At 40.3% G+C, this 27,819-nt stretch overlaps 1 protein-coding gene across 6 annotated transcripts in view; it reads left to right on the top strand.

The window, feature by feature from the left end:
* Positions 1–24,866, top strand: part of ZFX (zinc finger protein X-linked) — a 55,765-nt gene extending 30,899 nt beyond the window's left edge. For 5 of the 6 annotated variants that reach the window (XM_058712557.1, XM_058712556.1, XM_058712555.1 and 2 more), the window contains 5 exons: positions 17,998–18,147; positions 18,367–18,510; positions 19,117–19,266; positions 19,800–19,940; positions 20,785–24,866. In XM_058712557.1, coding sequence (XP_058568540.1) covers positions 17,998–18,147; positions 18,367–18,510; positions 19,117–19,266; positions 19,800–19,940; positions 20,785–21,968 — 1,769 coding nt within the window. In that variant the 3' untranslated portion in view covers positions 21,969–24,866. The remainder of the gene's footprint in view (positions 1–17,997; positions 18,148–18,366; positions 18,511–19,116; positions 19,267–19,799; positions 19,941–20,784) is intronic. The other variant, XM_058712561.1, reaches the window with a different exon arrangement.
* Positions 24,867–27,819: the final 2,953 nt, after the last annotated feature.

The following is a 27,819-nucleotide window of genomic DNA, read 5'->3' on the forward strand; positions in this document are numbered from 1 at the left end:
TAGCTGCATTCTATCACTGTCTCTTGCCTTTATTGCTCTTCTAGGAAGTTCATCCCTCCAAGAATGTCATAACACCAAACCAAACAAAAAAACAGGAGTTGCTTTAGTAATGATTGACATAGTATACTAGATTCTTACATTGTATTACGGAGTCCAGACTTGTAAAATTTTCATTAAAAACCTTACAGTTCTCTTTCTTTTAGGCCCTGGGTTTCTTAAGGATGGACACAAACTGCTATTGTTGTGTATTTTTGTGTATTTTATATATGTATATAAATATGTATTTTAAGAACATAGTGATAATTTATTGTTTTCCTTTTAAAATAGAATGTCACATCCAAGCTCAAAGAATACAAAGAACACACACACACACACACACACACACACACACACGTTACCTAATCTCCTTATTTTACTATAATGAAATGGTTTGATTGCTTTTAAATTGGATTTAGAGATGGTGACGTCTTTGTTTTTGTTTTTGCTTGTGTCTTTTGTCTTCTCTATTACGCAGGCACTTCTTGACTCATTTTTCCTCCCTTCCACACCATCGTCTCTTTTCCCTTCAAAGTGTGGTCATGTTAAAAATGTAATTTACTATTGGCTTCAGAATCAAACCAATTGGATGCTTTAGAATTAATTAGCATTTCTCTTGTTTCTGCCTCCCAGTGCTGCATTTTCTCTTAAAACCTAAATTGATTTCAGAAGTTTATGATTGACAAGAGCTTTGTGGTAAGCGTATAGAGGAACTATGGCCTGATTTTCTCCATGATAGAGAATGCACAGATGCCATTTTTAGCAGTCCACTTTAATGCTTTTCATAACATGGTGAGAGATGGTAGTATCTATGAATTGCTGTGATGTTTATTCATCACTTTACGGGTCAAAGAACATGACCAGAAACTAAATACTCTTCAAAAATTCCAGTAAGTCATTGGATCTAAGAGCTTAATAAACAGCTTTATAAAGTCTTTAGTTTCCATCTTGGCAGATTTCTTGGCTCTGAAGGTCTCCTTTAAAATGATGATGGGGACACCTGGGTGGCTCAGTCGGTTAAGCGTCTGTTGATTTCGGCTAAAGTCATGATCTCATTGTTCGTGGAATTGAGCCTCGCGTCAGGCTCTGCAATGACAGTGTGGGGCCTGTTTGGGATTCTCACTCTCCCTCTCTCTCGCTCTCTCTGCCCCTCCCCTGCTTGTGTACTCGTTCTCTGTCTCAAAATAAATAAAACAAATAAATAAAAAATAAAATGATGATGAAGTAGCAATTCTCATTATGTACATTGTCATAATAGCGTATATAGACATAAATGTCCTTTGTCACAGTAGAGCTACCTTTGAGGCCAGGGTGATCTCTTTATCTCGTCTTTGCAGTCTAGATGTTAAGATGGCTTTTAAATTTGATGATCTGTTTCCTGAGTACAATAACTATCCACTGCATCTTGGCCATTTATGTATCTTCTCCATTAAACCCAACGCAGATAGGTATAAAATAAATATTTGTTGAATATATAAAGACTATAGCTGAAAGTCTGTGGGTACCATGCCATATCTAAGGTGTTAATAATATTTCTTCCCTCCCGAAAGCTAGTGGTTCTTACTTGGTTCTGGTTAGGTTAGATATGGTGGTACTGAGTTTTCTGGGTCTCTGAGAGATGGAATGTTGAGTCATCGACTTGTTAACCAAATTGGTTTTCAGTTCTCCTTTAATCCAAGACAGCTGCCAGACATCCCTTATTTCTTTGCAGTGGTCTTCAGCCTCCCAGAGTTTCACTTTGCAGCTGCATAGTCAAGATGCTATTTTGTTAAACATCAGTTTGTACAATAGGGAAAGCTGGAGAAGATCTGGTGATCATGAGTCAGGCACTGCCTTACAACAGCTGCAGGAAGCAAAATATTCTCTGGGTGCCTCTTATATTAACGTGATCAACAAGAAGTCATTCTTTAGGTCTTGTTGACATATCCCATGTCTTTTAATTAGAACAGTTAGGTAGAAGATGACCAGGAGCTAGGTATTCCTTTCTAATCCTAGATTCAACATATGTGTTAAAATAAACTTTGTTTGGTAACAGCTTTAACACATATAACATCATGTAACACATGTCATACAGTTTCACCCATTTAAAGTGCACTTCAGTGGTTGTTAGTGTATTCACTAACTTGTGCAGCCATCATCTAATTTAAAAAAATTTTTGTTACCCAAGGAGAAACTCCATACCCTTTAGCTATCATTCCCATCAACCCTTTCTCCCTGTCTCTCCCAAATCTATGCAACCCCTCATCTCCTTTCTGCCTGGATAGCTTTGCATATTATGGATATTTCATGTAAATGGAATCCTATAATGCATCGTCTTTGAGACTGGTTTCTTTCACTTAGCATAATGTTTCCAACGTTCATGTTGTGGCACGTGTCAGTGCTTCATTCCTTCTTATAACTGAAGAATACTCCATTGTCTGGGTGTAAGTTTTAGTCCATTTGTAAGTTTCTACTTTTTCGGCTGTTTTATCTGTAATATTAACATTTGCATACAAACTTTTGTGGACATATGTTTTCATTTCTCTTGGGTGTGTGTATATATATATATATATATATATATATATATATATATATATATATATATGAGTGGAATTCCTGGATCGTATGGTAACTCTTATGTTTAACCTTTTAGGGAACTGCCAGACTGTTTTCCAAAGTGGCTGCACTTTTTTTTTTTCCACCAGCAGTGTATGAGGGTTCCAGTGTCTCCACACCCTTTGTAGCACTTGTTAATAGTGTCTTTTTTTTTTTTTTTTTTTTAATCATAGCCATCATTGCGGATGTGAAGCAATATCCTGTTGTAGTTTCGATTTACATTTCCCTGATGGCTAATGATGTCGAGCAGTTTTTCATGGTCTTATTAGCCATTTGTACGTGTTCTTTGGAGAAATGTCTACCTTGCCCATTTAAAAAAAAAAAATGTTTTTTAATGTTTATTTATTTTTGAGAGAGAGAGAGCATGAGCCAGGGAGGGGCAGAGAGATGGAGACACAGAATCTGAAGCAGGCTTCAGGCCCCGAGCTGTCAGCACAGAGCCTGACGTGGAGCCCGAACTCAGGAACCGTGAGATCATGACCTGAGCCGAAGTCAGACACTTAACGGAGCCACCCAGGTGCCCTGATGCCTTGCCCATTTTTAAATTGAGTTGCCTTTTTACTATTGAGTTGAAAGAATTCTTTATATATTCTAGATACAAATCTCTTATAAGATCTATCATTTACAAATGTTTTCTCCCATTCTGCCAATAGCCTCCACTTTCTCGATAGTGTCCTTGGATGAACAAAAGTCTTACATTTTGATGAAGTCCAATTATATATATTATTTGTTGCTTAAGCTTTTGGTGTCATATTTAAGAAACTGTTGCCTAATCCAAGGTTATGAAGATTTACACCTGTGTCTCCTTTTAAGAAAGTTTTATAGCTTTGGTTCTTATCTTTAGGCCTTAGGTCCATTTTGAGTTTATTTTGGTTGATGGTGTGAGGTAGATAAGGAGCTAACTTCATTCTCTGGCATATGGATATTCAGTTGTCCCAGCACCATTTGCTGAAAAGACCGTTCTTTCCCCATGGAATGTTTCCGGCCCTCTTATTGAAAAATAATTGTAAATGTGAGGGATTAATTTTTGGACTCTTAACTCTGTTTCATTGATCTGTATGTTTACCCTTATGTTAGTTCCATGTTGTCAGAGTGGGTAGTGAATTTGCACAATTTACTACCCTAAATATTAAAGTCTAAATTTTAAATCTCAGGCAAAAATGCTTAATTCGGTCATAAAAGGTGTAACAAAATTAATAAGTGATGGCGACATTATGTGTTCTTATGGAAAACAAGGGTACTTGGGGTCTGTCTGTCTTTTATAGTAACTTCAAAGGAAACAACTAATACGCCTCTGGAGCATGGGATCCTTCCTGCCAAAAACTGGACGGTTGGCCAGAGAGTTTATTTTCTAACGTAAACCTATATGATGCTTCTTTTCTCGTATACATTTTAATAAAATGCATGCTTTCAGTTATTTTAAGCAGTTTAAAAATAGCTAAACTAAGAAAACTCGAGCAAATAATTTAAGCCTAGAACCCTTTAAACTAGTTTGGTTAAATGAAAGTATGTCATCGCTTTTAACACGTTGATTATAAAATTGGAAATTTTACTTTGTGCAGACCGTAACTTTAATAATAAAGTATTTGATGACAATGAGTGTGGAGTAGTAATATATATAGCTGTGTTCTCTCCAGTTTAGTTGTTTTTATGTTCTCAAGGCCAAAGATGTTTTCACTAAGATAAAGTTGTATTCAGAATACTATTTTCTACAATATGCAACTGCTTGTATAAACGCTGAATGTTAATACGTCATTAGATTGGTTAGTTCTTAACTAATGCTTATTAAACTCTTTTGGTCTGGTGGCATATGTGTAATGACGTGCATTTGGATTAGTATTGCAAGGAAAGAGCTCAGGTGCTAATGTGTGCAAAATGCTTTCAAGCCCATCAGACCTATTTTCTAATGACCCTGGAGTCAATTTGCATTTCTGTCACAATATGGAATTAAGTTCGTTTGGTGAGGTTTGTTGTTAATAAAGCTCACTTTTCAGGGGGAAAATATTTATGACTGTATTTGCGGTTTGATTGTTATGAAGCCAATTTGGACAACTTAAAAAAATATTTTTTAATTTAAGCTTTTTTAGTTCAAGAGAGATTATTTAGTTGGAGATTTGTTAACAAGTTGGTAACAATAAAAATAGGTGATAGTAAACCTTCAATAGATAGTATCTGTGTGTCAGTACTTAGTATATATTATTTTCTTTACACACAGCCTTATAATGTTGGTATTATCACTGTTTTTTACAGATTGGGTAATAGGAACAGTTCCAGTAACTTGACCAAAGTTACACATCCAGCTGGCATTAGGTGGAGGATTTGAAATCAAGTGTGTTTTATTCAAAGTGTCTATCTACCCTTCACTCTCATATTGCCTTCCTTCATGTTTGTATGTGTGTGTATTTATATATGTCTGTATATAAAGGTATTAATACAGAGCAGTAGCGTTTGGCTTAAATAGTGCTTACTGGTGGATGGAAGAGGCAAACAGAATTCAGTGATAGTTAAAATTTTTTATTGAATACCCAATTTCAGCAATAATTTAGGGGGCCCAGTTTCTTTTTTTTATATTAAAAATTTTTTTTAAATGTTTATTTATTTTTGAAGGAGAGAGAGACAGAGTGTGAGTCGGGGACAGGGGCAGGGAGAGGGAGACACAGAATCTGAAGCAAGCTCCAGGCTCTGAGCCGTCAGCACAGAGCCCAACGTGGGGCTCGAACCCACAAACCTCGAGATCATGACCTGAGCCGAAGTTGGACGCTCAACCAACTGAGCCACCCAGGAGCCCCAAGGGGGCTCAGTTTATTAGTTAACTCATGGTAGAAACCATGCAGACAGCCTCCAAACCCTCTTCCATTGGTTTTCTACCTAAATGTTACTTTTCTTTCAACTTTGTTTAAATGAGGAAAAGGAATCATACATAAGCTATTATTTTTACTCTTGTCCATGTTTACTTTCCTTGTGCCTTCATTCATTCAAAAACATTTATTGACCAGCCACGATAAGCTAGGAACCTTGGTAGCTGTTAGAGATAAGCAGTGAAAGCCTCTGGCTATTTAGAGTCCAGTCCTGGAGGGAAGACAAACACAAACAGATCATTACTGTTGATTGTGAAAAGATGCACAACTGAATGTACAAAATATTTTGGAAGCACTAAGGGAAGAAGATAGTGGGGGAATTTTCGGTAGATGAGTGAGCTACATGCTATGAAAGCATTGTTTATTTATTTTTTTAAACGTTTATTCATGTTAGAGTGTTAGGGGCAGGGGCGGGGGGGTGGTGGTGGCAGAGAGAGAGGGAGACACAGAATTCGAAGCAGGCTCCAGGCCCTGAGCTGTCAGCACAGAGCCTGACGTGGGGCTCGAATCCATGAACCACGAGATCATGACCTGAGCTGAAGTCAGCCGCTCAACCGACTGAGCCACCCAGGCATTCCTATGAAAGCATTATTTATAATAGTAAACCATAATAATGGTGTATAACCAAAGTTCTGTGAAAGCTTGGTTGAAGACATAAGTCAACATATTTCATCTCCAATCCTATGCATTTCCTTCCCTCCCCTCTTGTTCTGAAGCAAATTCCACACGCCATTCCATTCATAGGTATTTCAGTATATGTATCTGAAAGACAAGGGTTTTTTAAGCAAATGAAACAATGTCATGATCACATCTTTAAAAAATAATTTGAGGTGAACTCATTTTGAAGGATGAACGGGTGACTAAGGAGGGAGGGATGTCACAGAGGAGGGAGGAGGGCATATTTAAAGGCAAGGAGATGTGAAAGATCTTGGAGTGTTCAGAGACTCTTTGGAGTGCAAATGACAACTTTGGCAAAGAGAATGTAGGAAATGGAGAGAAATAAGATTGGCAAAATAGGCAGGGCCCAAAATAAAGGCCTTTGAATGCACTAAGAAGCCTGCTTTACCTTTTTGATGTGGGGAGCTGTTAAAAGGTTGTAAGTAGATTAATAACAACGTGGTTAGGTGGATTGTTTAGAAAGATCATCCTCTTGGCATTGTTGACAGCAAGCAGACAGGAGTAAAATCAGAAACAAAAACTGCACCACGGGAGATGATAGTAGTTCAGGTAAGAAACCAGTGACAATACTTTGAAATAAGGTTCTCTCAGTAGATTTTGGCAGAAACTGGTTCATGACATATTTAGGGAGTAGAATTTGGATTAAATGTAGGCTTGAGGAAGAGGGAGTGTTCAAAGCTCACTCTCTGGTTTCTGGCTTGTGCAGCTAGGCAGATGGCAAAACAATCACCAGAGGAGGAGCGTGTGTGGACATGTTGGAGATCTGTCCGGCTGCTACATATCGATGTCCCTTTGGTGCCCCTGACCTCCTAGTTTAGGTGTTTTGACCAGTTGGTCTGATGTTAGCTCCTACTTAAGTACAACTTTTGGTCGTGGTGGACTTCCAGTAAAAAGTGATTCCGGGAATGAGTGAAGAAATAAATCCAAACTTCCGTGTTTAATGCACAAACTCTGAGAATTAGTGCAATCTGATGGTTTATTTACTGATTCTCAGGGCTATTAGCATAGGAGACGGTAAAATAGTCGTTTATTCCTTTGTTCTGTGGGCTGATGGCTGGACGTTTATGTATCTTACCATTATTTTTATATATGCACTCTGTCATTTTTTTGTTTCTCAAACCATTTGGTAAGCCACAGAATAAAATTTTAGAATTTTAAAAATACATACCTTCCTGGGAATGTTTCTGAAATGTGAGAAAAGTTTTATTTAAAGAAGACATATTGAGAGGCGCCTGGGTGGTTCAGTCGGTTAAGCGGCCGACTTCGGCTCAGGTCATGATCTCACGGTCCGGGAGTTCGAGCCCCGCGTCGGGCTCTGTGCTGACAGCTCAGAGCCTGGAGCCTGTTTCAGATTCTGTGTCTCCCTCTCTCTGACCCTCCCCCGTTCATGCTCTGTCTCTCTCTGTCTCAAAAATAAATAAACGTTAAAAAAAAAAATTTAAAAAAAAGAGAAATGTTTCTTAAAAAAAAAATAAAGAAGACATATTGAATAAGCTTTAAGCTTGTTTTGATAAAATTAAAAAAAGATTGCTATTAATCCATCTAAAACTATAGTCTTTACTGTGGGTACTCTGAAACTTACTTAGAAATCACCAAAATTAAGGAATTAAAGAGTTTTCAGTTTATTGTTCAGTCTGGATGTCAGTCAGATTTGTATCAGTTGTAAAGCCCTCAAGTAAGGCAAATATATTGTCTTCCCCTCTCCCCACCAAAAATCACATTGGGTGAAAAGTCTGTATCTTGAAAGCCTTAGAAGCAATTGGAGCTTCAGATTGGCCTCCTGACTCCTATTTATTGTTTGTCTGCTTGCAGCCTAGACAAAATTGTCCAATAGCTTGCCCTTTGAACAGATCTGTGGTTACTTTGTGGGATGATGGGGGTAGGGGAGGAAGAGAGAGAGGCGGAGAGAGGGAGAGAATGTGCCTTTCGTTTGAGGATCTTCGAGAAGCTCTTCAGTGCTTCAGAAGCAGTGGAATCAGTGCCTGCAGCTTAGAGCCAGCCATCCTTCCATATGGACGCCAGCCCTGCTGCTCGCTAGCTGTAGGAATTTGAGCAAATTACGGACTTCTCTTTGGCCTTGGTTTTTTTTATTTGTAAGATGGCAGTCCTACTACCTGACCTGTGGGCTGATCAGAGATCCCATGTACCGGGCACCCAGCATGGAGCCTGCCTGTCAGTAACTCTGGTCATTGTTGTCCACACAGAGTCTCTCCCGTTGGTGGCATCAACCAGGGTGGCAGGACTCACTCAGGACTGGCTTTACTTGAGACTTTCCTGTTGTCTCATCAGGGAATTCCTGGGCAAAGGCAGGCAGGCACGGGGTGGGATTGTAATAGTCATTCCTTTCTTTCCCCCCTGAATTTATGGAATTAAGAAGCCAGTTCTTGGTTAACTAGGTTTAGTTAGTGCCATTTTAGTAGTGCACTTTGGCAAATATTTTTCATTAGTTCTATCTCCAACACCATGCTAGAGATCACTGTGACTTAAGACGGGCGCTTGAATGGCTCTGATCCTTTAATTCCCTTTCTACAGATTAAGGCTAATTTCATTAAACCTTTGAACCTGTCCAGGAAAGTTTCAAGAATTAAAAAGGAGATCAGACTGTTACTAATTCTCTGAAATCTTTTATAGGCTATATAACAAAAATAAGATGGGATTTTAACCCCAGAAAGGGTTCCTGAGGAGGAAGCTAAGAAAGGGAGGTCCAAAAGTGAACTTCTAAGTGTATTTACCTACAAGAACATTTGCTTACTCAGCAGAATGCTTCCTGCAAGTTACTTAGTTTTTTAGGGGCTCTGGTTTCCCATCCGTAAGGTGGACAAAACACCTGTCATCAGGCTGTTGTGATTGATCTCATGATAAAAGAGAGGGACACCACTCACCACAGTGTCTGGGACCTAACAGTTGCTTATGAGCTCAAGTATACTTTTAAGAGGAACTGCCCATCTGTGATATCTTTACCAATTAAGTAGCTACCCGCCCACACAGGCAGTCTTAGGACTCGTTGAATAGTATCAAGCTTTTATTCTGTAATTTTTTCTTTTGATTGGATTTTGGGTTTAGAGGTTTTAACAATTGAAGTGATTAAGTAGTAAGACTGTTGGACTTGTCAGAGTAAGTTAGAACAGGCTTTTGATTCAGAGAACCAAATTCCTTCTTTCTTCCACAGCAATACTGACTGCAGCTCTTCTTAAAAGGCCCGATTTCCCTCCTTGATGTTAATCCTAACATTCACGCCTGGGGATCCTGTTAAAACTTGGGAAAAGATTTGTGTATTCAGACTGTCTGTCCCTTGAAGTAAATTATTTAGGAAGTGAAATTGTCTTTATTTTTCTTTCACATTAACCTGTTCCAAGATTTACAGGTAGCTTCTAGTTCTGGAAGGCTGGGATTTTGTGACTGAATCCTTGTCTTCCCTGTGGGTACTGGTCCATAGGTTTATAGGTTTCAAACTTAATTAGACTGTCTTAGAGACTGATTCTGTCCTCTAGCGTGGGATTTCCTTCTGAATTGTTTGTGCCTTCTAAGAAATATATCCTTAAGTTTGACCTACTTCTCCATCCTCTTAGGTTTTTTTTCTTTGAGTCCTCCTTCTCCCAGTGATTTTCCTCTCGAAGCTTTTTCTCGTTCAGCTCCATTCTGAAGTAGTTGCTTTCTAGGCTTAATGTCATGCAGACATTTTTCTGAAAATGTCCTTCTCATTTCCTGAGATTAATCCACTGTTTTCTGGATCCCCATGCCACCTTTGTTCTTGACTTACTCCCTTATTGTAATAGACCACATATTGAAATAACTTCTTAAGGAGTATAGATTGTATACTAAAAAAAGTTTTATTCTACCTTATACTTGATTGATCATTTGGTTAGGTACAGACTTCTAGGTTAAAAAGAATTTTCCCCGAGATCGTGTGATGCCATGTTTCACTGTCACCTAGCATCCAGTGTTACAGTTTAGGAGCCTGATGCCATTTTGACTCTCATTCTTTTGTAGGTGTTTCTTTTTCTTCTGAAAGCTTTAAAGACCTTCTCTTTATCCCTACTGGTATGAAATACCACACAGTTGTGCTTAGTTTGGTGTAGGTCTTTTTCATGCATTATGTTTTCATGCATTTGAATGAATCTAAAGAATCATGTTCTTTGAATCTAAAGAATCATGTTCTTCAGCTCTCTGAAATACTTCTATTTAATATACTGCAAGAAGAATCTCTGAAATTTCAAACACAGAAAGTGTATACCCCAACATCTGTCTGAACCTGTGTGTTCCAATATGGTAGTCATTAGCCACATGTGGCTCATTAAGTTTAATTAAGTGAAAATTAAATAAAATTAAGTATACAGTTCCTAAGTTGCACCAACCACATTTCAAGTGCTCAATAATCACATGTGGCTAGTGCACATATGGATGTAGAACATTTCCATCATCGCAGAACGTTTTCTTGGTTAGCGCTGGTCTGTATAGGCTCAATGAAATTGCAAAAAACATGTTCTCTTTTTTAAAAGTCAAAGAAGTGATGCAGAAGTTCAAAGAATATATTACAAGACAGTATGAGGCAGATAGAAAGTAAACTAATCAGAAAGAAGTTAAAGAGAAAAATAAAAATATGATCAAGATAAAAGCCACCATAGAAGCAACTATAAGAATAAATATATCTCAGTAAATAAGCATGGGCAGAGGACCCAGCTTTAGGAAATCACAATAATGAAATGGTTAAGGAAAAAAAGGATACAAAAATGTGGAGAAGATGGCTAGATACGGGAGACGGGTAAAGGAGCCAGACACAAGTGAAATTCTGAAAGAAGGGAACAACCAGTGAAATACAAAAATATTTACAATGGAAGAAATTTTCCTAACATAAAGATTAGAATCTTTTAGCGAATTTTCCTAAAATAAAGATCAGATCTTGTTTCAAGAAATTAACAGAATGATAAAACTAGCAAGTCATAATCAGTAGTGACGTTTAGTGAACTTTAAGGATAAAGAGTATAATGACATGCACACAGAAGTACTCAGTGTGTGATGACAGTGGAACAACTCTACAAAGTTCTGAGAAAATGTAACTTAAGAATTTTATAGCCAGCCAATTTGTTCTTCAAGTAAAGGCCACGGACTGACATTTTCATGTATTCAAGAACTCAGGAACTGTAGTATCCATTAGCCCTTCTTGACAGCCCACCCTATTTGGTAATGAATCTAGCAAACTGAAGGGTCAGTCACTAGAACCGTAGAATGGAGAAACTGATAAAAGGATTGGTAGTGAGTATTGGCATTCACTTAGTACCAAACTATAAAATATTTGGGAAGTGGAGGTATGTCAGTGTGTTAATTTCCACATCTTTCATAGTAGGATGACAGCAGATACTGGCTTTAAAATTGATTCATGTATTATAAGCAAAATATGACTCTAAATGTTTTTGTAGTATATTATCTTTAGAAGGTTAAGAACTCGTATAATGGCAAAACATTTACTCGAAGATCAGCATTCATATATTTAAGAAATGAATGTTGCATCTGTACTGTATGTCAGACTGTATTGTAGGCACTTGGGATACATCAATGAACGAAACAGATGTCCGTGCCTTCCCCTCCTGGAGATTATATTCTAGCAGAGGTACACTGACATAAATAAGTGATATGGTATAAGTGATACCTTAATGGGAGAAGAAAAGAGTATAAGGAGGATTTGGGGTGCAAATGTGGCCAGGGTTTGCTAAGAAGGTGACATTTAAGCAGAGACTTGACACGTACAAATCTGAGTTTGGGAGATAGGACTAGAGTGGAGATGCAAAATTGGGAGTTGTTGGCATATAGGTGAAATTTAAGCTATAAAACAGTGACATTGCCAAAGGAGTGATTGTAAATAAACCAAGACCCAAGACTGAGTCCTGAGGTTTATGACGTTAAGAGGCCAAGAGGAAGCCCCTGAAAAGGATTGAGGAGGTATGGCCAGTGAAGGAGGAGGAAACCAGAGAGCTTGTGTCCTAGAAGCCAAGTGAGGAAAGTGAAGTCGAGTCAAATGAATGCAGAGAACGGGTGACCTTGATGAACACTTCTGGTCAAGTCATGGTCCCGGCTGAAGTGAGTTTAGAGGATATGGAATAACAAGAATTAGAGAAATGGGATCCAGAGTTTTTGCTTTAAAGGGGGACAAAAAATAGTTTGTTTATATGCTGATAAAAGTGATCCAGCAGAAGGTGTGGGGGAGAGGGGGGCAGGCTTTAGCTGGGAATACAGGTGAGTTGTCTATGGGAACATGCCGGGTTTAGTTCCGGGTAGGTGGGTAGATCTGTTAGTGGATCTTCCAGTTGTTTCAGTTCTCAGTGAAGTAAGAAGATGAACTGAGAGCGAGAATGGGGAGGTGAAATTAGAGATTTGAGGAGACAGACTTAGAAAACAGGAGGGAAGGTAGCAGGAGAGGTTCGCTTAAGGTTCAGGGTCATGAATTTAAAGTGAAACCAGTGTGCGTGCATGCATGGGAGAGTGCATGTGTGTTTCTGGTCAGATTTAGCTGCATAGGTGCTGGTGGAGAGGCGTAGAGGAAAATTGCAATTAGGCTAGATTGTGGTTCTGCCAAGCCACTATGATGAAATGAAAGGAAGGGGTAGGGCAAGGGATGGGAGAGCAAGGGAATGGATAGACCGTGGAATTAGATTTGTCTTGGTGTTGATTTCAAGTAAATTGTAATAATTTTTATTTAAAAATGCCACGTTAAAAGGGCGCCTGGGTGGCTCAGTCCCTCGAACCTCTGACTCTTGATTTCGACTGGGGTCATGATCCCAGGGTCGTGAGATTGAGCCCCATGTGGGGGTCTGCTCTGAGCATGGAGCCTGCTTGGGATATTCTCTCTCTCTCTCTCTCTCTCTCTCTCTCTCTCTCTCTCTCTCCCCCCCTCCCTCCCTCCTTCCCTCCCTCCCCCCCCCCCCCGCCCCTCTCCTCCACTTGGTCGTGTGCGCGCTCTCTCCAAAATTTAATAAAAAAGGGCATATTACAGTATCCAATTTTCATTAAAATATCCGTTCGCTCTTCCTTTTATTTATAAATATGCATGGGAAATGTCTAAAGAATGATCTGTAAATTGATAATACTAGATGGTAGGATTTTTTTTTTTTTTTTTAAGTAGGCTCCACACCCAGCGCAGAGCCCAACCTTACTACCCTGAGATGAAGACCTGAGCTGAGATCAAGAGTAGGGCACTTAACTGATGTGATCCACCCAGGTGCCCCACTAGGTGGTGGGATTTGGTCACATTTTTATTTCCTTTTAAGGTTGTATTTTTAAGTCATCTCTACACCCAGCGTGGGGCTTGAACTCAGAACCCCAAGATCAAGAGTCACATGCTCTTCCAACTGAGCCAGCTAGACGCCCCTATTTCCTTTTGTATTTTAAAAATACTTTTCTTAAATAGTAAGCTGTATAATTTCTACAAGAAATTATATATATAGCACAGAACAAGAAGCATAAAGGAATGGAAATAGAAAAATAACGTATTGTCTAAGTTCAGGGCACTTGAGGTTGTCTCAGGGCTCCTGGGGGAGATGAGACTGAAGGCAGAAGGCACTCTGCTTTGCTCAGAGGTCAGTGGCTAGACTGTGCAGTTTGTAATTTATTTGGTAGGAAATGGGGTACCATTGTAGGCTAGAGAGTAAGGGGACTGGATCTTCATTTTAGGGAAGCTGACTAAGGGCTGTGTCTAGGGGTATTTGGTAGGAAACGTAGGAAGAGAGAGATCAAATGGTGAAGAGATCTTTTTTTCTTATGTTCATTTGTACAAAATGCAATTCCGCTGCAATCCAGTATCACAAGTTTTTCTATTTTGGCAAATATCGTAATGAAATTTGTCTAGAAACTTAGGTGAGAATAACAAAGCAGTATTAACTATTTCGTAAGGTTTTTGTGAGGAGTAAATGGGACATTTTAAGGGCTTATCATCATGCTCGCCATGAGGTCCAGGGTCCATAAATGTTCCCGTTCTCCGTCACAACCACCATCCTTCCTTGCTATGTAGATTGTTTATCAGTTTAGTTTGGGGGATTTTTTCTAATTAGATCAACATTCGTTTAACAGTTGACTTGAAGTAGTGTACTCCCCCGCCCACCCCAGTAATTTTTCTTTTCCAGAAAGTACTGGGTTTCTGAAATCTTAACGAACTGTGTTTTTAGACACCATACTATTTATTAACATTGCACATAAACATCCTCGATTTTCGGTCTCTGAGAGATTTTACTGACGCTCCTTTGAGGCAGTATAAAATACTGCCTACATTTTGCTATAGTTTTGTTGTTACTAATGAGATTGTCGATAAGTCACATGTTTCTCAGTTTTGAAGTTTAAAATGTCGGATGAGATGTAAAGATTATTCTTATGTAAGGCTTGAGGAAACTGTGATGCCAGTTTTGCTTTAACAAAACTAGAAAAACTGCCAAGAAAATCTACTAACATAGTGATGGGAACTGGTTGGTGGGACTATTGGCGTTTTGTTTTGTTGTAATTCTGAATTTTATACAGTAAACATACATGTCTTAAAAGAATCAGAAGATGAAAATGAAGGTCCGGGTTCTAAAGATAGGCGCTTCTTCTCTCATCCCTCACTCATTAGCTCACTGACTTTGGGCAAGTCACATGCCATCTCCGAGTCTTTTTTTCTCTATCTGGAAAAGGTAAGAATCAAAATAACAGTACATACAAATGATGAGGAAATAGCAAAATGTCATGCCAATGGTAGTTATTATTAGAAGTAGTCTTAATTTCCAGAAATTATGCTCTTCTCTTTTGGCCTAGTACCAAAGCTCTAGTCCTTCATTACCACATTAGAAGAAGGCACTTAGGCAGAAATCATACGTATGATGACTCAGTTTTATCAAAGGCACCTTTGTCTGGTTTTAGAAATGCATTTTTAATGGTAGCTCTAAAATCACAGGGAAAGTTTGAGTAGTTAACAGAACCATCGACGTGGGCCTTTTTTTTTTTTAAACAAATCACTTCTGTAATATTTCATATTCAGAATAATATCCTAAGTTGAGTTAGTGGGATGGATTCTCAAGGTGAAAATCTGAAGGTGAATTCTGCTTTTGTTTGATAATAGAATAGCTTTGCTTGGCTCAGGTGAGCCTGTATATTTCAAATGTGTTTTCCCACACATTTATGAAAGCAAACAGAAAGGTCTTTTACTCCGGATTATAGGTAAATTAAATACATGACATTTTGCAAGTTCCAAAATGATTAGATTTCTCAGTCATCAAACATCTTAACTTGTGAATACCAACAAACTAACCTGTGCAAAACAGCTAGCCTGACCTTGTTTTTTGTAAACACAAGGACATTTGATTTTCCAGTACCTGTTAAAATCAGTTTTGACACACGAAGGGCAAGCTTCGTTAACAGCATCAAAGGGTTCAGAGATGATTTCTCTGAAGATGTAACAGATTTACTCAGGACTCTCCTATGAGTTTGGTGAGATCTTCATCCTTCTAATGCTACCTCAGTTTGAAATTCCAAAGCTCCCTTTAAGAAAATAGCCTTGGCTCAGTCAGCTGGGTATGTCATAAAAATATTTAGCTTTGAAAAAGGGTAAATACATACCAGGCCAGAAATAAGGTCTTAATGCCAAATCTTTCTCCCTCCAAACCATTTTTATAAAGCATAGTCAAGATACTGGAATTTAGGTAGTTATGTGCAGAGTTCAGGGAACCTTTCTTTGTTTTTGTGGTTTTGGTTTTGGGAGTTTTTTTGTTGCTGTCTTTTGTTTTTGTTTTTAGAGAGTGGTGGGCAGAGAGAGAGGATCCTAAGCAGGCCCCATGCCCAGTGCAGAGCCCTGCTCAGGGTTCCATCTCAGGACAGTGAGATCATGACCTGAGCCAAAATCAAGAGTCAGATGTTTAACCGACTGAGGCACCCAGGTGCCCCTCTTTATTTTTTTAAACCACGAAGAGCTTAACCAGCTGATCTCTTTGAACCTTCATATTGTGAAGCTTGTCCCGGATCAGCTCATTTTCTCAAACTTATTAAGCTCTTCACCCAGTCTGCCATCTTCTCACTGATAACTGCAGCCCTTGCCTGCAGTTTGATATCCACAGTTGGAGCCATCAGCCTTGAACTCCTCCAGCTTCCGACACTACAACCTTCCCTCTTAACGTACCTTCCCCCAAACGTACCATTTGCATCCATGTTTACCGCCTCGAGTTTCAAGAGGATAACATGTTGCTCCCCCAGTCTAAGGGAAATTTCTTCATCTTTGCCTCCAGTTTCATCTTCCCTTTTTCCTCTAAGATCTTGATCCACAAGTTTTGCCGTGTCCTCTGGCTTCAGCTTCTTGTTGTACTTGCTCCCACAGACTGAATATGCTTGGGTATTTTTATTAATTAAACAGAAAAGTCCTTGACCCTGCAACCCATTCTAGTTAGTGCCCCTTTGTTCTCCATTTTAGAATGAGACTTCTTGAAGAAATGCACACCTTCCACTTTAACCTGACCCCATTTAGCCTTCACTACACTGTTTTTCACCGGGAGCAGGAGTGACTTCCAGGTTGCTGTGGTCAGTACAGACCTTCCTCCTTCAGTCGTGCGCACGCTGCGTTATTGCCATGGGCCTCACTAGGCTTCTTGGAATTTATAACTCCCTAGCTTCCTTTGTGATCTTCCACCAACCTCTCCGGCTTTCCCTTCTCGGATTCCTTTGTGAACTCTTCTGGTCCCTCCCTTAAACCGTGATGTTCCTCAGGATATCCTTGCCCCTCTCCGCTCACACTGCAGGTCCTCACCGTGTGATCTCAGGGCTAGTTGACACGGACTTGGTGGCTCCAAATCTGTGTCAGCCTTCAGCCTTTCAGACTCCCAATATTCAGCAACTGACCTCACACATCTCGTCGACTGAATCATTGGTTCATCAGTATTCTGAGCATCCACCATCACCAGACTCGGTCCTGAAAGACTGAATAATGAAATGGCAAGTTCCGCTCTGTCAGTCGGAGGGATGGGGGAAGATCCCTGAGAGTGAATACAGTGAACTGCATACTCTGCGAGAAACAAGCAGAGGGTGCTGGGAATGTAAAAGGATAGGGGCAGGCACCAGCTCTGAGAGCTTTTAGGGATGTTACCTCCCGGACCTTAAATTAATTAATCATGCAGGAAGAGAGGTCCTTCCTGACGTTTCCTCCTCCAGTCACTCAGTCACCTAAATCAGAAACCCCATAGTTATCCTTGGCTCCTCTGTCATGTTCAGTTTTGGGTCTTAAGTCCTGCCGTTTCAGTTCTGAGACAGGGCTCATGTCCAGCCCTCTTCCCCATCTGCTTCTGTCCTGGTTCGAGGCCTCGTCATCCTTTGCCTGCCTTATTGCTATAGACTCACAAGTGGTATCCTTGCTTTGTCTTGATCCCTTTGCATCCACTTTTCTAAAGGCCAGCGCGGTGTAGCAAAAATGGTGCTGTGCCCTTGTCGCTGCTCTGCTTAAAAGTCTCTGATCAGAATCTCTAAATCTGCCCACATACCTGGCTTCACCCCTAGATTCTGATTCTGTAGTGCCACTGGGCTGGGGCCTGTGTTTTTAAGTTCCCTAAGAGATACTGACATCTGACCCGATTGAGAAACCTCTGGCCTACCACTGTCAAGTCTCTGAGCTCCTCTGCCTGGTTGCACAAGGCCCTCCGTGACCCCAGCTTTGGCTTAGCAGACAGCCACATTTCCCACCGTGCCTGCGTGTCTACTTGTCTAGGGAAAATTATCCAGTTTCATATGACTCATGTTAGAGATTGTATTCGTAAAAAAGACTTTTAAAAACGGTAACGTTTTATTTAAGTATCTGCTATTGTTATCTGTAATGCATTCCCTGCGTTTTCAGTGGATGATGCTGGCAAAATAGAACACGATGGTTCCTCTGGAATGACCATGGATGCAGAGTCGGAAATCGATCCTTGTAAAGTGGATGGCACTTGCCCTGAAGTCATCAAGGTGTACATTTTTAAAGCCGACCCTGGAGAGGATGACTTAGGTAAGAGGAAAGTTTCAGCATAACCTGCATCCGGATCAGCCGCTTCAACCCGATGACTTTTGGGTGGTCTGGATTGAGAACCTTTGAAACCTATTCAGAAGATAACTTTTAAGCAAGGATTTCCATGTAGGGGGAGAAAAGTCTGTAAAATGTAGTAAGTCACCCGGATGGAAATGAAGTTTTCAGATAAATTCTCGGAGCTGTCGTCTTCCCTGATAGGTGGCACCGTAGACATTGTGGAGAGTGAACCTGAGAATGACCATGGAGTTGAATTACTTGATCAGAATAGCAGTATTCGTGTGCCAAGGGAAAAGATGGTTTATATGACTGTCAACGACTCTCAGCAAGAAGACGAAGATTTAAGTAAGTAGGTGCCCTTTTTGTGGGAGAAAAATTTTGTTTCTGTAGCGCTCTCTTTAAATCTGGTCAGGGGGCGCCTGGGTGGCGCAGTCGGTTGAGCGTCCGACTTCAGCCAGGTCACGATCTCGCGGTCCGTGAGTTCGAGCCCCGCGTCGGGCTCTGGGCTGATGGCTCAGAGCCTGGAGCCTGTTTCCGATTCTGTGTCTCCCTCTCTCTCTGCCCCTCCCCCGTTCATGCTCTGTCTCTCTCTGTCCCAAAAATAAATAAAAAACGTTGAAAAAAAAAAAAAATTTAAATCTGGTCAGAATTTGAAGGAAACGAGTAGCGTTACTGTACAGATTATTATGCTGCCGTATCCCAGGGGCAGTATCAGCGACTCTACGTATGCTTCGAATGTTGCTTTAAAAACGGGTTAGGGTGAAAGCCAAGGAATGGAGGAGGGTTCATTCAGCAAGTATCTGTTGACTGCTCACGACTGTGTGGAAGCTGTGTTCTAGGTGTGTAACGTTTGGGCCTTTCTACCTGCCTCTTCACCGAATCTGAGTACAGACGTCTCCCCTGCCATCTCTGTAAACACGGTCACAAAGGTTTATATCACTTCCTATTCAGATGTTGCTGAAATCGCTGATGAAGTTTATATGGAAGTGATCGTGGGAGAGGAGGACGCTGCTGCCGCGGCGGCCGCCGCCGTGCACGAGCAGCAGATGGACGACAACGAAATCAAGACCTTCATGCCAATAGCGTGGGCGGCAGCTTACGGTAAGTCGCTCAGCAGCTCCTTGGACGCCGTTGGCTCGTGAACATGACTCCATGCCTGGAAACGGTGCCTGTTGTCCTAGGGTTCCAAAATACGAAATACCAGTGCCCTGTAAGGGTTATTTGATTTGAGCACAAGTAGAGGAAGATTATAAAGTCTACTTTTTGTCTTTATTTCTAACAGGAATTTCCTTCATGTGTTTATTACGTAGAAGGGAGTACTGCAAGAAGTGCACAGGCTTTCCAGCCGAAACTTTCCTCTTGATTGTATCTGGCCCATGACTTTGCAGTTTGGGGAGACGACAGGGGAGTCCATGGGGCACAATGCTGACCTGTGTTTTTTAGATCTGGAAGCTAGGCATTTCCTACCGTCTCACTATAATGAACGTGGTCATACAACCCATTACCTAGAATGGGGACTCTCTGTCATTCATGAGTATCATGGCTTACTTTTCATTGTTATAGTTAATAAAGAATCCCTAATTTTTTATAATTTATAATACTGTATAATTTTGTTTTTTAATGCGCATTGTTAGGTAATAATTCTGATGGAATTGAAACCCGGAATGGCACTGCAAGTGCCCTCTTGCACATAGATGAGTCTGCTGGGCTCGGCAGACTGGCTAAACAAAAACCAAAGAAAAGGAGAAGACCTGATTCCAGGCAGTACCAAACAGGTGAGGGCACATGAGTTCCACAGCGCAGCGTGCTTTGCGAGCTCTCAGATGAAACCCTAGCGTGTGTCCACGGAGGTGTTGTGATGGCATTCTAGCTGCTAGACCACATTGTAGCTTCTGTGTACTGAATTTGAAAATATAATTTTAATAATTCAGTGATATTCATGAATGATTTCCTGGGAGAAAAAGAAACAAGGAATGGATCGAACATGGATGGGAAAAAAATTCAAAACGTGGGTGATTTTTATGTGGAAATGAGAAGAAATCCCTCAAATATGTCGCAGGCATTAACTCTTTTAAAAACTCAATGACTACAAAGAATCTGATTCTGTTAGCATAAAGTAGGCATACTTTATAGAGCAGGAGGACGGGTACTCGAGTTCATGTGACCTATTCCTGTCTATTTGTGTGTGGCAATTTGCATATGAAATTTCTCATAGGTGGGTTTAAGCTCTACTGTAAGTTGACACAAAATTACGTTTTTTGGAATCGGCAAAGCAGGAATTGTGATTACGACACTTTATTTTTCAAAATAATTTTCTACCGAGCGATATAGCTTCAGTCGTTAGTTGGTAGGAGTCACATATTTATTGACTGATTTTTCAAACTGGAGGGACTGAGGTTGGTACAGTCAGCCTGAATGAAGTTTTCAGACCAGGGTTCTCTTTATGACCAGGTTGCTGTCTCTCTTACATTGAAAACTGGCAGAAGGAATGTTAAGTAGCCAATAGCTTAACGTAGGAACACTTGCTTAATGATGTTCAGAACGCACACTTTGAATGCTTGAAGAAACCAAAACAGAACTTGGTTTGATCACTCATGTTCCTTTCTTTTCCTTTCTTAGCAATAATTATTGGCCCTGATGGACATCCCTTGACTGTCTATCCCTGCATGATTTGTGGGAAAAAATTTAAGTCCAGAGGTTTTTTGAAAAGGCACATGAAAAACCATCCCGAACACCTTACCAAGAAGAAGTACCGCTGTACTGACTGTGATTACACTACCAACAAGAAGATAAGTTTACACAACCACCTGGAGAGCCACAAGCTGACCAGCAAGGCCGAGAAGGCCATCGAATGCGATGAGTGTGGGAAGCATTTCTCTCACGCTGGGGCTTTGTTTACTCACAAAATGGTGCATAAGGAGAAAGGAGCCAACAAAATGCACAAGTGTAAATTCTGTGAATACGAGACAGCTGAACAAGGCTTACTGAATCGCCACCTTTTGGCGGTCCACAGCAAGAACTTTCCTCATATTTGCGTGGAGTGCGGTAAAGGTTTTCGTCACCCGTCAGAGCTCAAGAAGCACATGCGAATCCATACTGGGGAGAAGCCGTACCAGTGCCAGTACTGCGAATATAGGTCTGCAGACTCTTCTAACTTGAAAACGCATGTAAAAACTAAGCATAGTAAAGAGATGCCATTCAAGTGTGACATCTGTCTTCTGACTTTCTCAGATACCAAAGAGGTGCAGCAACATGCTCTTATCCACCAAGAAAGCAAAACACACCAGTGTTTGCACTGTGACCACAAGAGTTCGAACTCGAGCGACTTGAAACGACACATAATTTCAGTCCATACGAAGGACTACCCCCACAAGTGTGACATGTGTGATAAAGGCTTTCACAGGCCTTCTGAACTCAAGAAACACGTGGCTGCCCACAAGGGTAAAAAAATGCACCAGTGTAGACATTGTGACTTTAAGATTGCAGATCCATTTGTTCTAAGTCGCCATATTCTCTCAGTTCACACAAAAGATCTTCCGTTTCGGTGTAAGAGATGTAGAAAGGGATTTAGGCAACAGAACGAGCTTAAAAAGCATATGAAGACACACAGTGGCAGGAAAGTGTACCAGTGTGAGTACTGTGAGTATAGCACTACAGACGCCTCGGGCTTTAAACGGCACGTTATCTCCATTCATACGAAAGACTATCCTCACCGTTGTGAGTACTGCAAGAAGGGGTTCCGACGACCTTCAGAAAAGAACCAGCACATAATGCGACATCATAAGGAGGTTGGCCTGCCCTGATAGTCCTTCTACAGACATTTATGGAGATGTTGGCCTTGAAGCAGAAATCTCATTTTAAAGCCAGTCAGTCTCGTTCACATACAATACTGTATATTGATTTATGCTGTGTACAAATAGAATTATTGCTTCTAGTTGAGTTTTGTTGGTTTTTTTTTTTTACATTTTGTTTAATAGTGTGTTCTGAATTCTATTCAGTTTGTTTAATAAATGGGGGAAAGCAGCAACAAATAAGTTGCTTTTAATAAAGTAATCCTTGATGCTATACTGGATTTTTCTATCTTACAAGTTTTATATTTATTTAAATATTTACCTTGCTTACCTTGATGGTACTCTTCTAAGACCATTTAACTTAAAGTTAAGGTAACTTTAGATTGGTAACTCTGAAAGTATTCGTGTTGACTCATTTTTTTTTTTCCCCATGAATTTCTCACAATAAAATTGTCAGAGACATCTACTAACATAAACGGGAGATTTTACAGTCAGGTCTAATTATCCTAACACGGAAGTCCTTGACTTGTCTTGCTTGCTCTTCTCAGACCACATGACAGTGAAAGTTTCCATTTGAGCTTTTGCCACCCGGGCATCGCTGAGGAAAGAACAGTGGCTGGGTTCGTCTTTACTTTTCATTTCGTTGAGCAGACAAGCTGTACTTTTTGCGGGGGGGGGGGGGGGGGGGGGCTTTCTTTGGTGTATTTACATCTTTTGTCAGCATAGCAGACTTCTAGAAAACTTCCTTGACAAATTTGGCTTGATCATGTTGTATTTTGATTATTCCGTCTGTGCTGCATTGTCTCGGAATGGTTGTGTGTTACAAATGAGATTATCGAGGACTGCATTTTGGAATCTCCTTGAGGTAATTCGTGGCTTGTAGGATCTTTTGTGACTTTATATATGTAAATGTACCCTGAATTATATATATGCACATATATAGAGAACATGTATCTGTGTGTATTGCTTATTTTACATATTTATACACACAACCCCAGTAGTAGTTGTTTAAGATCTATAATGAAAAGTATTAAATTTACAATAACACGAAAGATGCAGGGATGCATGAGAGAGCATTTTGTAAATCATGCTCTTCAGAGAGACTACTCAGGTGAAGAATTAGAAGGAAAATAAGGACACTAGTATTTTTAAAGAGTTAAAGGTATTTTCTTTTAAATATCTTTGGTAATTGAAAAATAGACGTTACGATGTTTCTAGATAGAATGTTTTCATACAACTTCAGCTCCATGCCTTTATATTTTTCTGAAAAGCTAATGAGCATCCAGGCAGAACTCCCTCCGTTCTCTCAGAGAAACTCTTGAGGGAACTCTGTGTCTGTCACCCAGTGAAGGGGGATTAAGGAAGCCACAGCTCCGTGTCCCAGAGATTGGGTGCTAATGATGACTTCCGCTTGGCAGGTCCAGCCTGCTCTGTTATGTCTTAGTTACAGTTAGCAAACTTTAAAAACCTGAACACTCAAATTGGCTTTGGTTAGAAGATAAAGGTGTGTTTAAGTGCGTGAGGAAAATCTGAGGCCTTATTTGGAACATCCCCAAGTCTTTCACGGTTTTGTTTTTCTTTGAGAGTTGGTATTTTTTAAACAGTTCTGAATCAGTTCAGAAGCGCATACACTGAAGTCAGTTACTTAGAATTGGATCATGCGAAGATGGATCTTGGAAAATGCAGAACAGTTTTTGGGGTCCTTTAGATGGGATGTCAGCATGTGAGTATCCGGCACGTTGTAGGAGATTTAGTAAGGACTTTTCTTCCCACCTGATAGCTGCCTTGCCACTTCATGATGGTGCTCCTTCCCCTTTGTGCTGTTCGGGTTTAACCTTTCATCTTTCTCTTTGCCATTGATACTTGTATTCAAGAATTCTATTTATAGGGTTAGAAATCTAAATATTTGGTGTTTGGCAAGCCTCTGAAGTGCTAGATTGATTTCATCCACTTGGAAATCAAGTGCTTTAGGCTGGTATGAACTCCAACCTGAATGCCAGTTAAAGCCAAGGCATGGGCCTATCCCAGCGGGAGCTCCTGTGCTCTCTTGGCCCCATAAACATTCTTTTTTTTTTTTTTTTTTTTTTTAAGCGTAACTTAACAATTGTGTGATTCATTGCCCTGCAGTACTATTCTTGAAAGCTCTGTCTGTTTTTTTGTGAGAACCTTTAAAATCTCCCTTAATTTCTTTTTCCCAGAAGTCATGTAAAAGAAAACACTTAAGTGAAAGTGGAAAGTTATTAACTTTAAAACATGCTGTAAAATTAGTACAGAAAATATAAAGAATTGGTCATTTAACTATATTTTTTTAAATAAACTGAAAGATAAAGAACACAACACTGTACACACTTTATATTTCTCTTACATAGTCTGGAATCATACACAGCTATTTTCTTTTTAAAGCACAATATTGAAACCTTTAAAAGGTATTTAAGGGTTTGGTCAAGTGAATATGATAAGATGTATTTGTCTGTATAAAGAGAAAATGAACTTGTAGTCACTGTTATGTACTGACATTAGTTACAACCTAGTTTTAATTCTTAAAACAATTTTGATTAGCAAAGCTAAAAAAAAAATGGATGTTTCAGTTAAATGTTTTAAAGAGGTACAGATTTTTACAAGGACATAATATAAGTTATTGTTCTGTAGAAATATCCTATTAAATATTGTATGTCCCTCCCTCTGTACACTTTGTAAAAAAAGTAAAATACATAAAAAGAAAATCATATAGGGATGTGTGACATTATTGTAATTGTGTACTTGAGAATAACGTGCAAAAATAAAAATCAGAATATTTTCCTGTTAATGGATGTTTAGTCTATTTGATACCAGTACTAAGTTAATGCTTTTTCTTAAGGAAAAAAATGTACAGTTTTTGTAAACCTAATAAACATCAAAAGCAGTGGATTATTTTCATTTCCCCATTTCTTAATTCCTTTTACGTAACAGTGGAATGCAAAATGCTTGATTGCTTTGAATTTTGTGACTCAGTGCAAATACTCATACTAGTTGAGCCCTGCGAATTTGCAAGTCATATAGCAGAGAACTTAAGAGGTGATTGGTGAGTCCTTTGATGAGCATGTCCTTGAAGTTCTTTTTTTTTTTTTTTCTTTTATCTTCATAAGGGATTTGTTTTATTAGCATTCTCCGGTTCCCCTGACGTGAATTTGCCCTGCATAAAGTTGTTTTTGAGAGCGCTTAAAGTTCATTGCAGCATCAACCCATAGCACATTTAATCCCTGGGTGTTGTCCTCACCTCCACAGCAGAGAAGCCCTGCTCTCGAGTGACACCTTTGTGTCAAGTTTGGAGTGCTTTAGTTAGTAGACGCTAAGGTACTAGAGAACGGCCACTGTCATGTGAAAATCAGATGTTAGGTAAAAGCTACCAGGAGTTCAAAGAGAGTGACAGATGGATTTGAGCCGTCTTTGATTTTTATTTTTTATTTTATTTTAATTTTGTTAACGTTTATTTTTGAGAGGGAGACAGAGCACGAGCAGGGGAGGAGCAGAGAGAGGAGACACAGAATCCGAAGCGGGCTGCAGGCTCCGAGTTGTCAGCACAGAGCCCATGAGCCGTGAGATCGTGACCTGACCTGTAGTCGGACGCTTAACCGACCCGACAGCCACCCAGGCGTCGCAAGCCATCTTTCTTTTTAGAGACGAGATCCTTCAGATCTTCAACTATTGTAGGTACAAGTGTTTGCCTGATAGTTGAAATAGTAAGTAATTAGAACTTGAGGTAAATGGTCAAGAGAACATGGTGTCACTGTCCAGATCCCTAAGTCACGCAAAACCGTGGCGTGTGAAAAACTTAGTGGTAATGGAATGCCTGGTAGCCAACATCTTACCAGTCTGATCCCAAGCGGTCGCATAATGTACTGCTCTGTTCTCTGGGAAAAGCGTGACTGGTCAAAATCCTAAAGGGGTGATGTTTTAGAGCAGTGGTTTTTGAAGTGTGGTCTGGCAGCACTGACAGCATCATAATCACTCGGGACTTGGTTAAGGATAAAAGTTCTCAGCCGCGCACCACACCCACCGAATCGGGAAACGGAGCTCGAGACCCAGTGATCTGTGTCTTACTGTGCCCTCTGAGTGATTCTGATGCACGTTCAAGTTGGGGAAAACATTTTAGAGCACTTGAGGAGCTGGAAGGATTCCTGGTGCAACATTTTGTGTGGTAGGGCAAGGCGATCTCTCTCACACACACACAACCCCAGAAATAAGCAGGGAGGGTGAGATGGGACTTCGCTTATACCTTTGGTTTACCTTTTTTTAAAAAGTGTGAGCCCGCCAGACAGCGTATCTTTTTCAGTACCCGCGTAAACAGCCTATACTTGTAAATCTTGGATGGCCTCCCCTACGTTACAGTCCTCAAAGGTCAATAGGATTCAGAGGAAGAAGACTCAGCCAGTAAGAGACAAAAGCTGAAAAGTGTGTGTGTTTAATTGGCCCAACATTACTTACGCAATTCATACCTGAAAAACCACTTTGCCACATTCTGCAGCTGTTTTGATGAGGTCAAAATTAAGTTTGCCCTTTTGAATTTTATTTTATCTCTTGTGTATATATCGTTTGCCTTTTTCATAAAATAATTCTTGGATTTGTTCTATATCGTTTCTGTTATTTTTGACATCTTTGCTGTTGTAAATAAATTCCTATTTTGTTTTAAGTTACCCTAGTGGAGTGTTGGCTATGGACAAGGCACACACGCACACACACACACAAATGGGGAGGCTTAAATCACAAAGTTAATAAGTCCCCAACACTTCAAACTGGAAGTGATGTGACCTCTTCCATTCAGCATTTCTAGCATCGATGAGATACCACTATAGCATCTGCACCTACCCTGACTTTAATATCATTTTCTTGACTTTCATGAATTCTTAGTTTACCAAGTTTGAGGTCAACCTCAAGAATTATTTTCGTTGTTTTTTTTTTTTTTTTTTTTCCCATTCCCACGGTCTCTCGTGTTATTTGTATTGCTGATACTGGTGGGCACGAAGGATTTGGCATTGTGACCTGCTGATACCGTAAAGCCGCTGTGATACTTGGCTGCGGAAAACCAGCTTAGGGGTTTTCGGTGGCCTTTATTGTTCCCGTCATGTGAATGACCACAGAAGTACCTAAACTCGTCGATGAAAACAGAATAGCTAACTGCACCCCTGTTACGCTTCTCAAGAGAGGCGAGTTTCTGCTTCTCCTTTATGGTTGTGTTTGGCTTTACGTTCAGAAGCCATTTCCTTTTGTCCGAGCTTCGTTGAGATAAGGAGCGCTGTTGCATTCGTGTCTTGGGGTTTGGGGGGCTCTGATGACACCCATTCTCCTCTTTGGGTTTGAACCACATTGGGAAGTGACGTACAACACCAGTTCAATGTGTGACTTCTGGTAAAATCGAATCAGGGACACAGAGGCCAAATCTCGTTCCCCTCAGTTTAGGCTTCGAATGATGCAGCCAGTCACTCGAAGTCACTCGGAGCTCTTGAGACTGCTTGGTCTTCCACCAGAGAAATGGAGCAAGTGGGACAGAATGGCTGCAGCAACACCCCCCCCCCCCCCACCCGCCAGCCAGCTCTCCTAGGCCAGGACTCACAGAAGGCAGAGAAGTCCCCTCATGCCATCTTCATAAAATAGGAAGGGTTAGTCCAACTCTGGGTTGCCTTCTGGCGTTAGCCCACTAGCGGAATGTGAGGTTCTCACCTTCAGCCTTAAATATTTGTTGTTTTTCCCCAGTAAACTTTTATTTGCCCCCTCTTCAGGTGGTTGTTGTGACAGACTTAAAGATTTAGTTCCTGTTTCTTCTAGGCCAGTATGCTTTAGTTTTTCCTCCGAAAACTAACTTTTCAAGGGCACGTTTGCTTATTCA

The sequence above is a fragment of the Neofelis nebulosa genome, chromosome X (genome assembly GCF_028018385.1).
Source record: "Neofelis nebulosa isolate mNeoNeb1 chromosome X, mNeoNeb1.pri, whole genome shotgun sequence".
Lineage (NCBI taxonomy): Eukaryota > Metazoa > Chordata > Mammalia > Carnivora > Felidae > Neofelis > Neofelis nebulosa.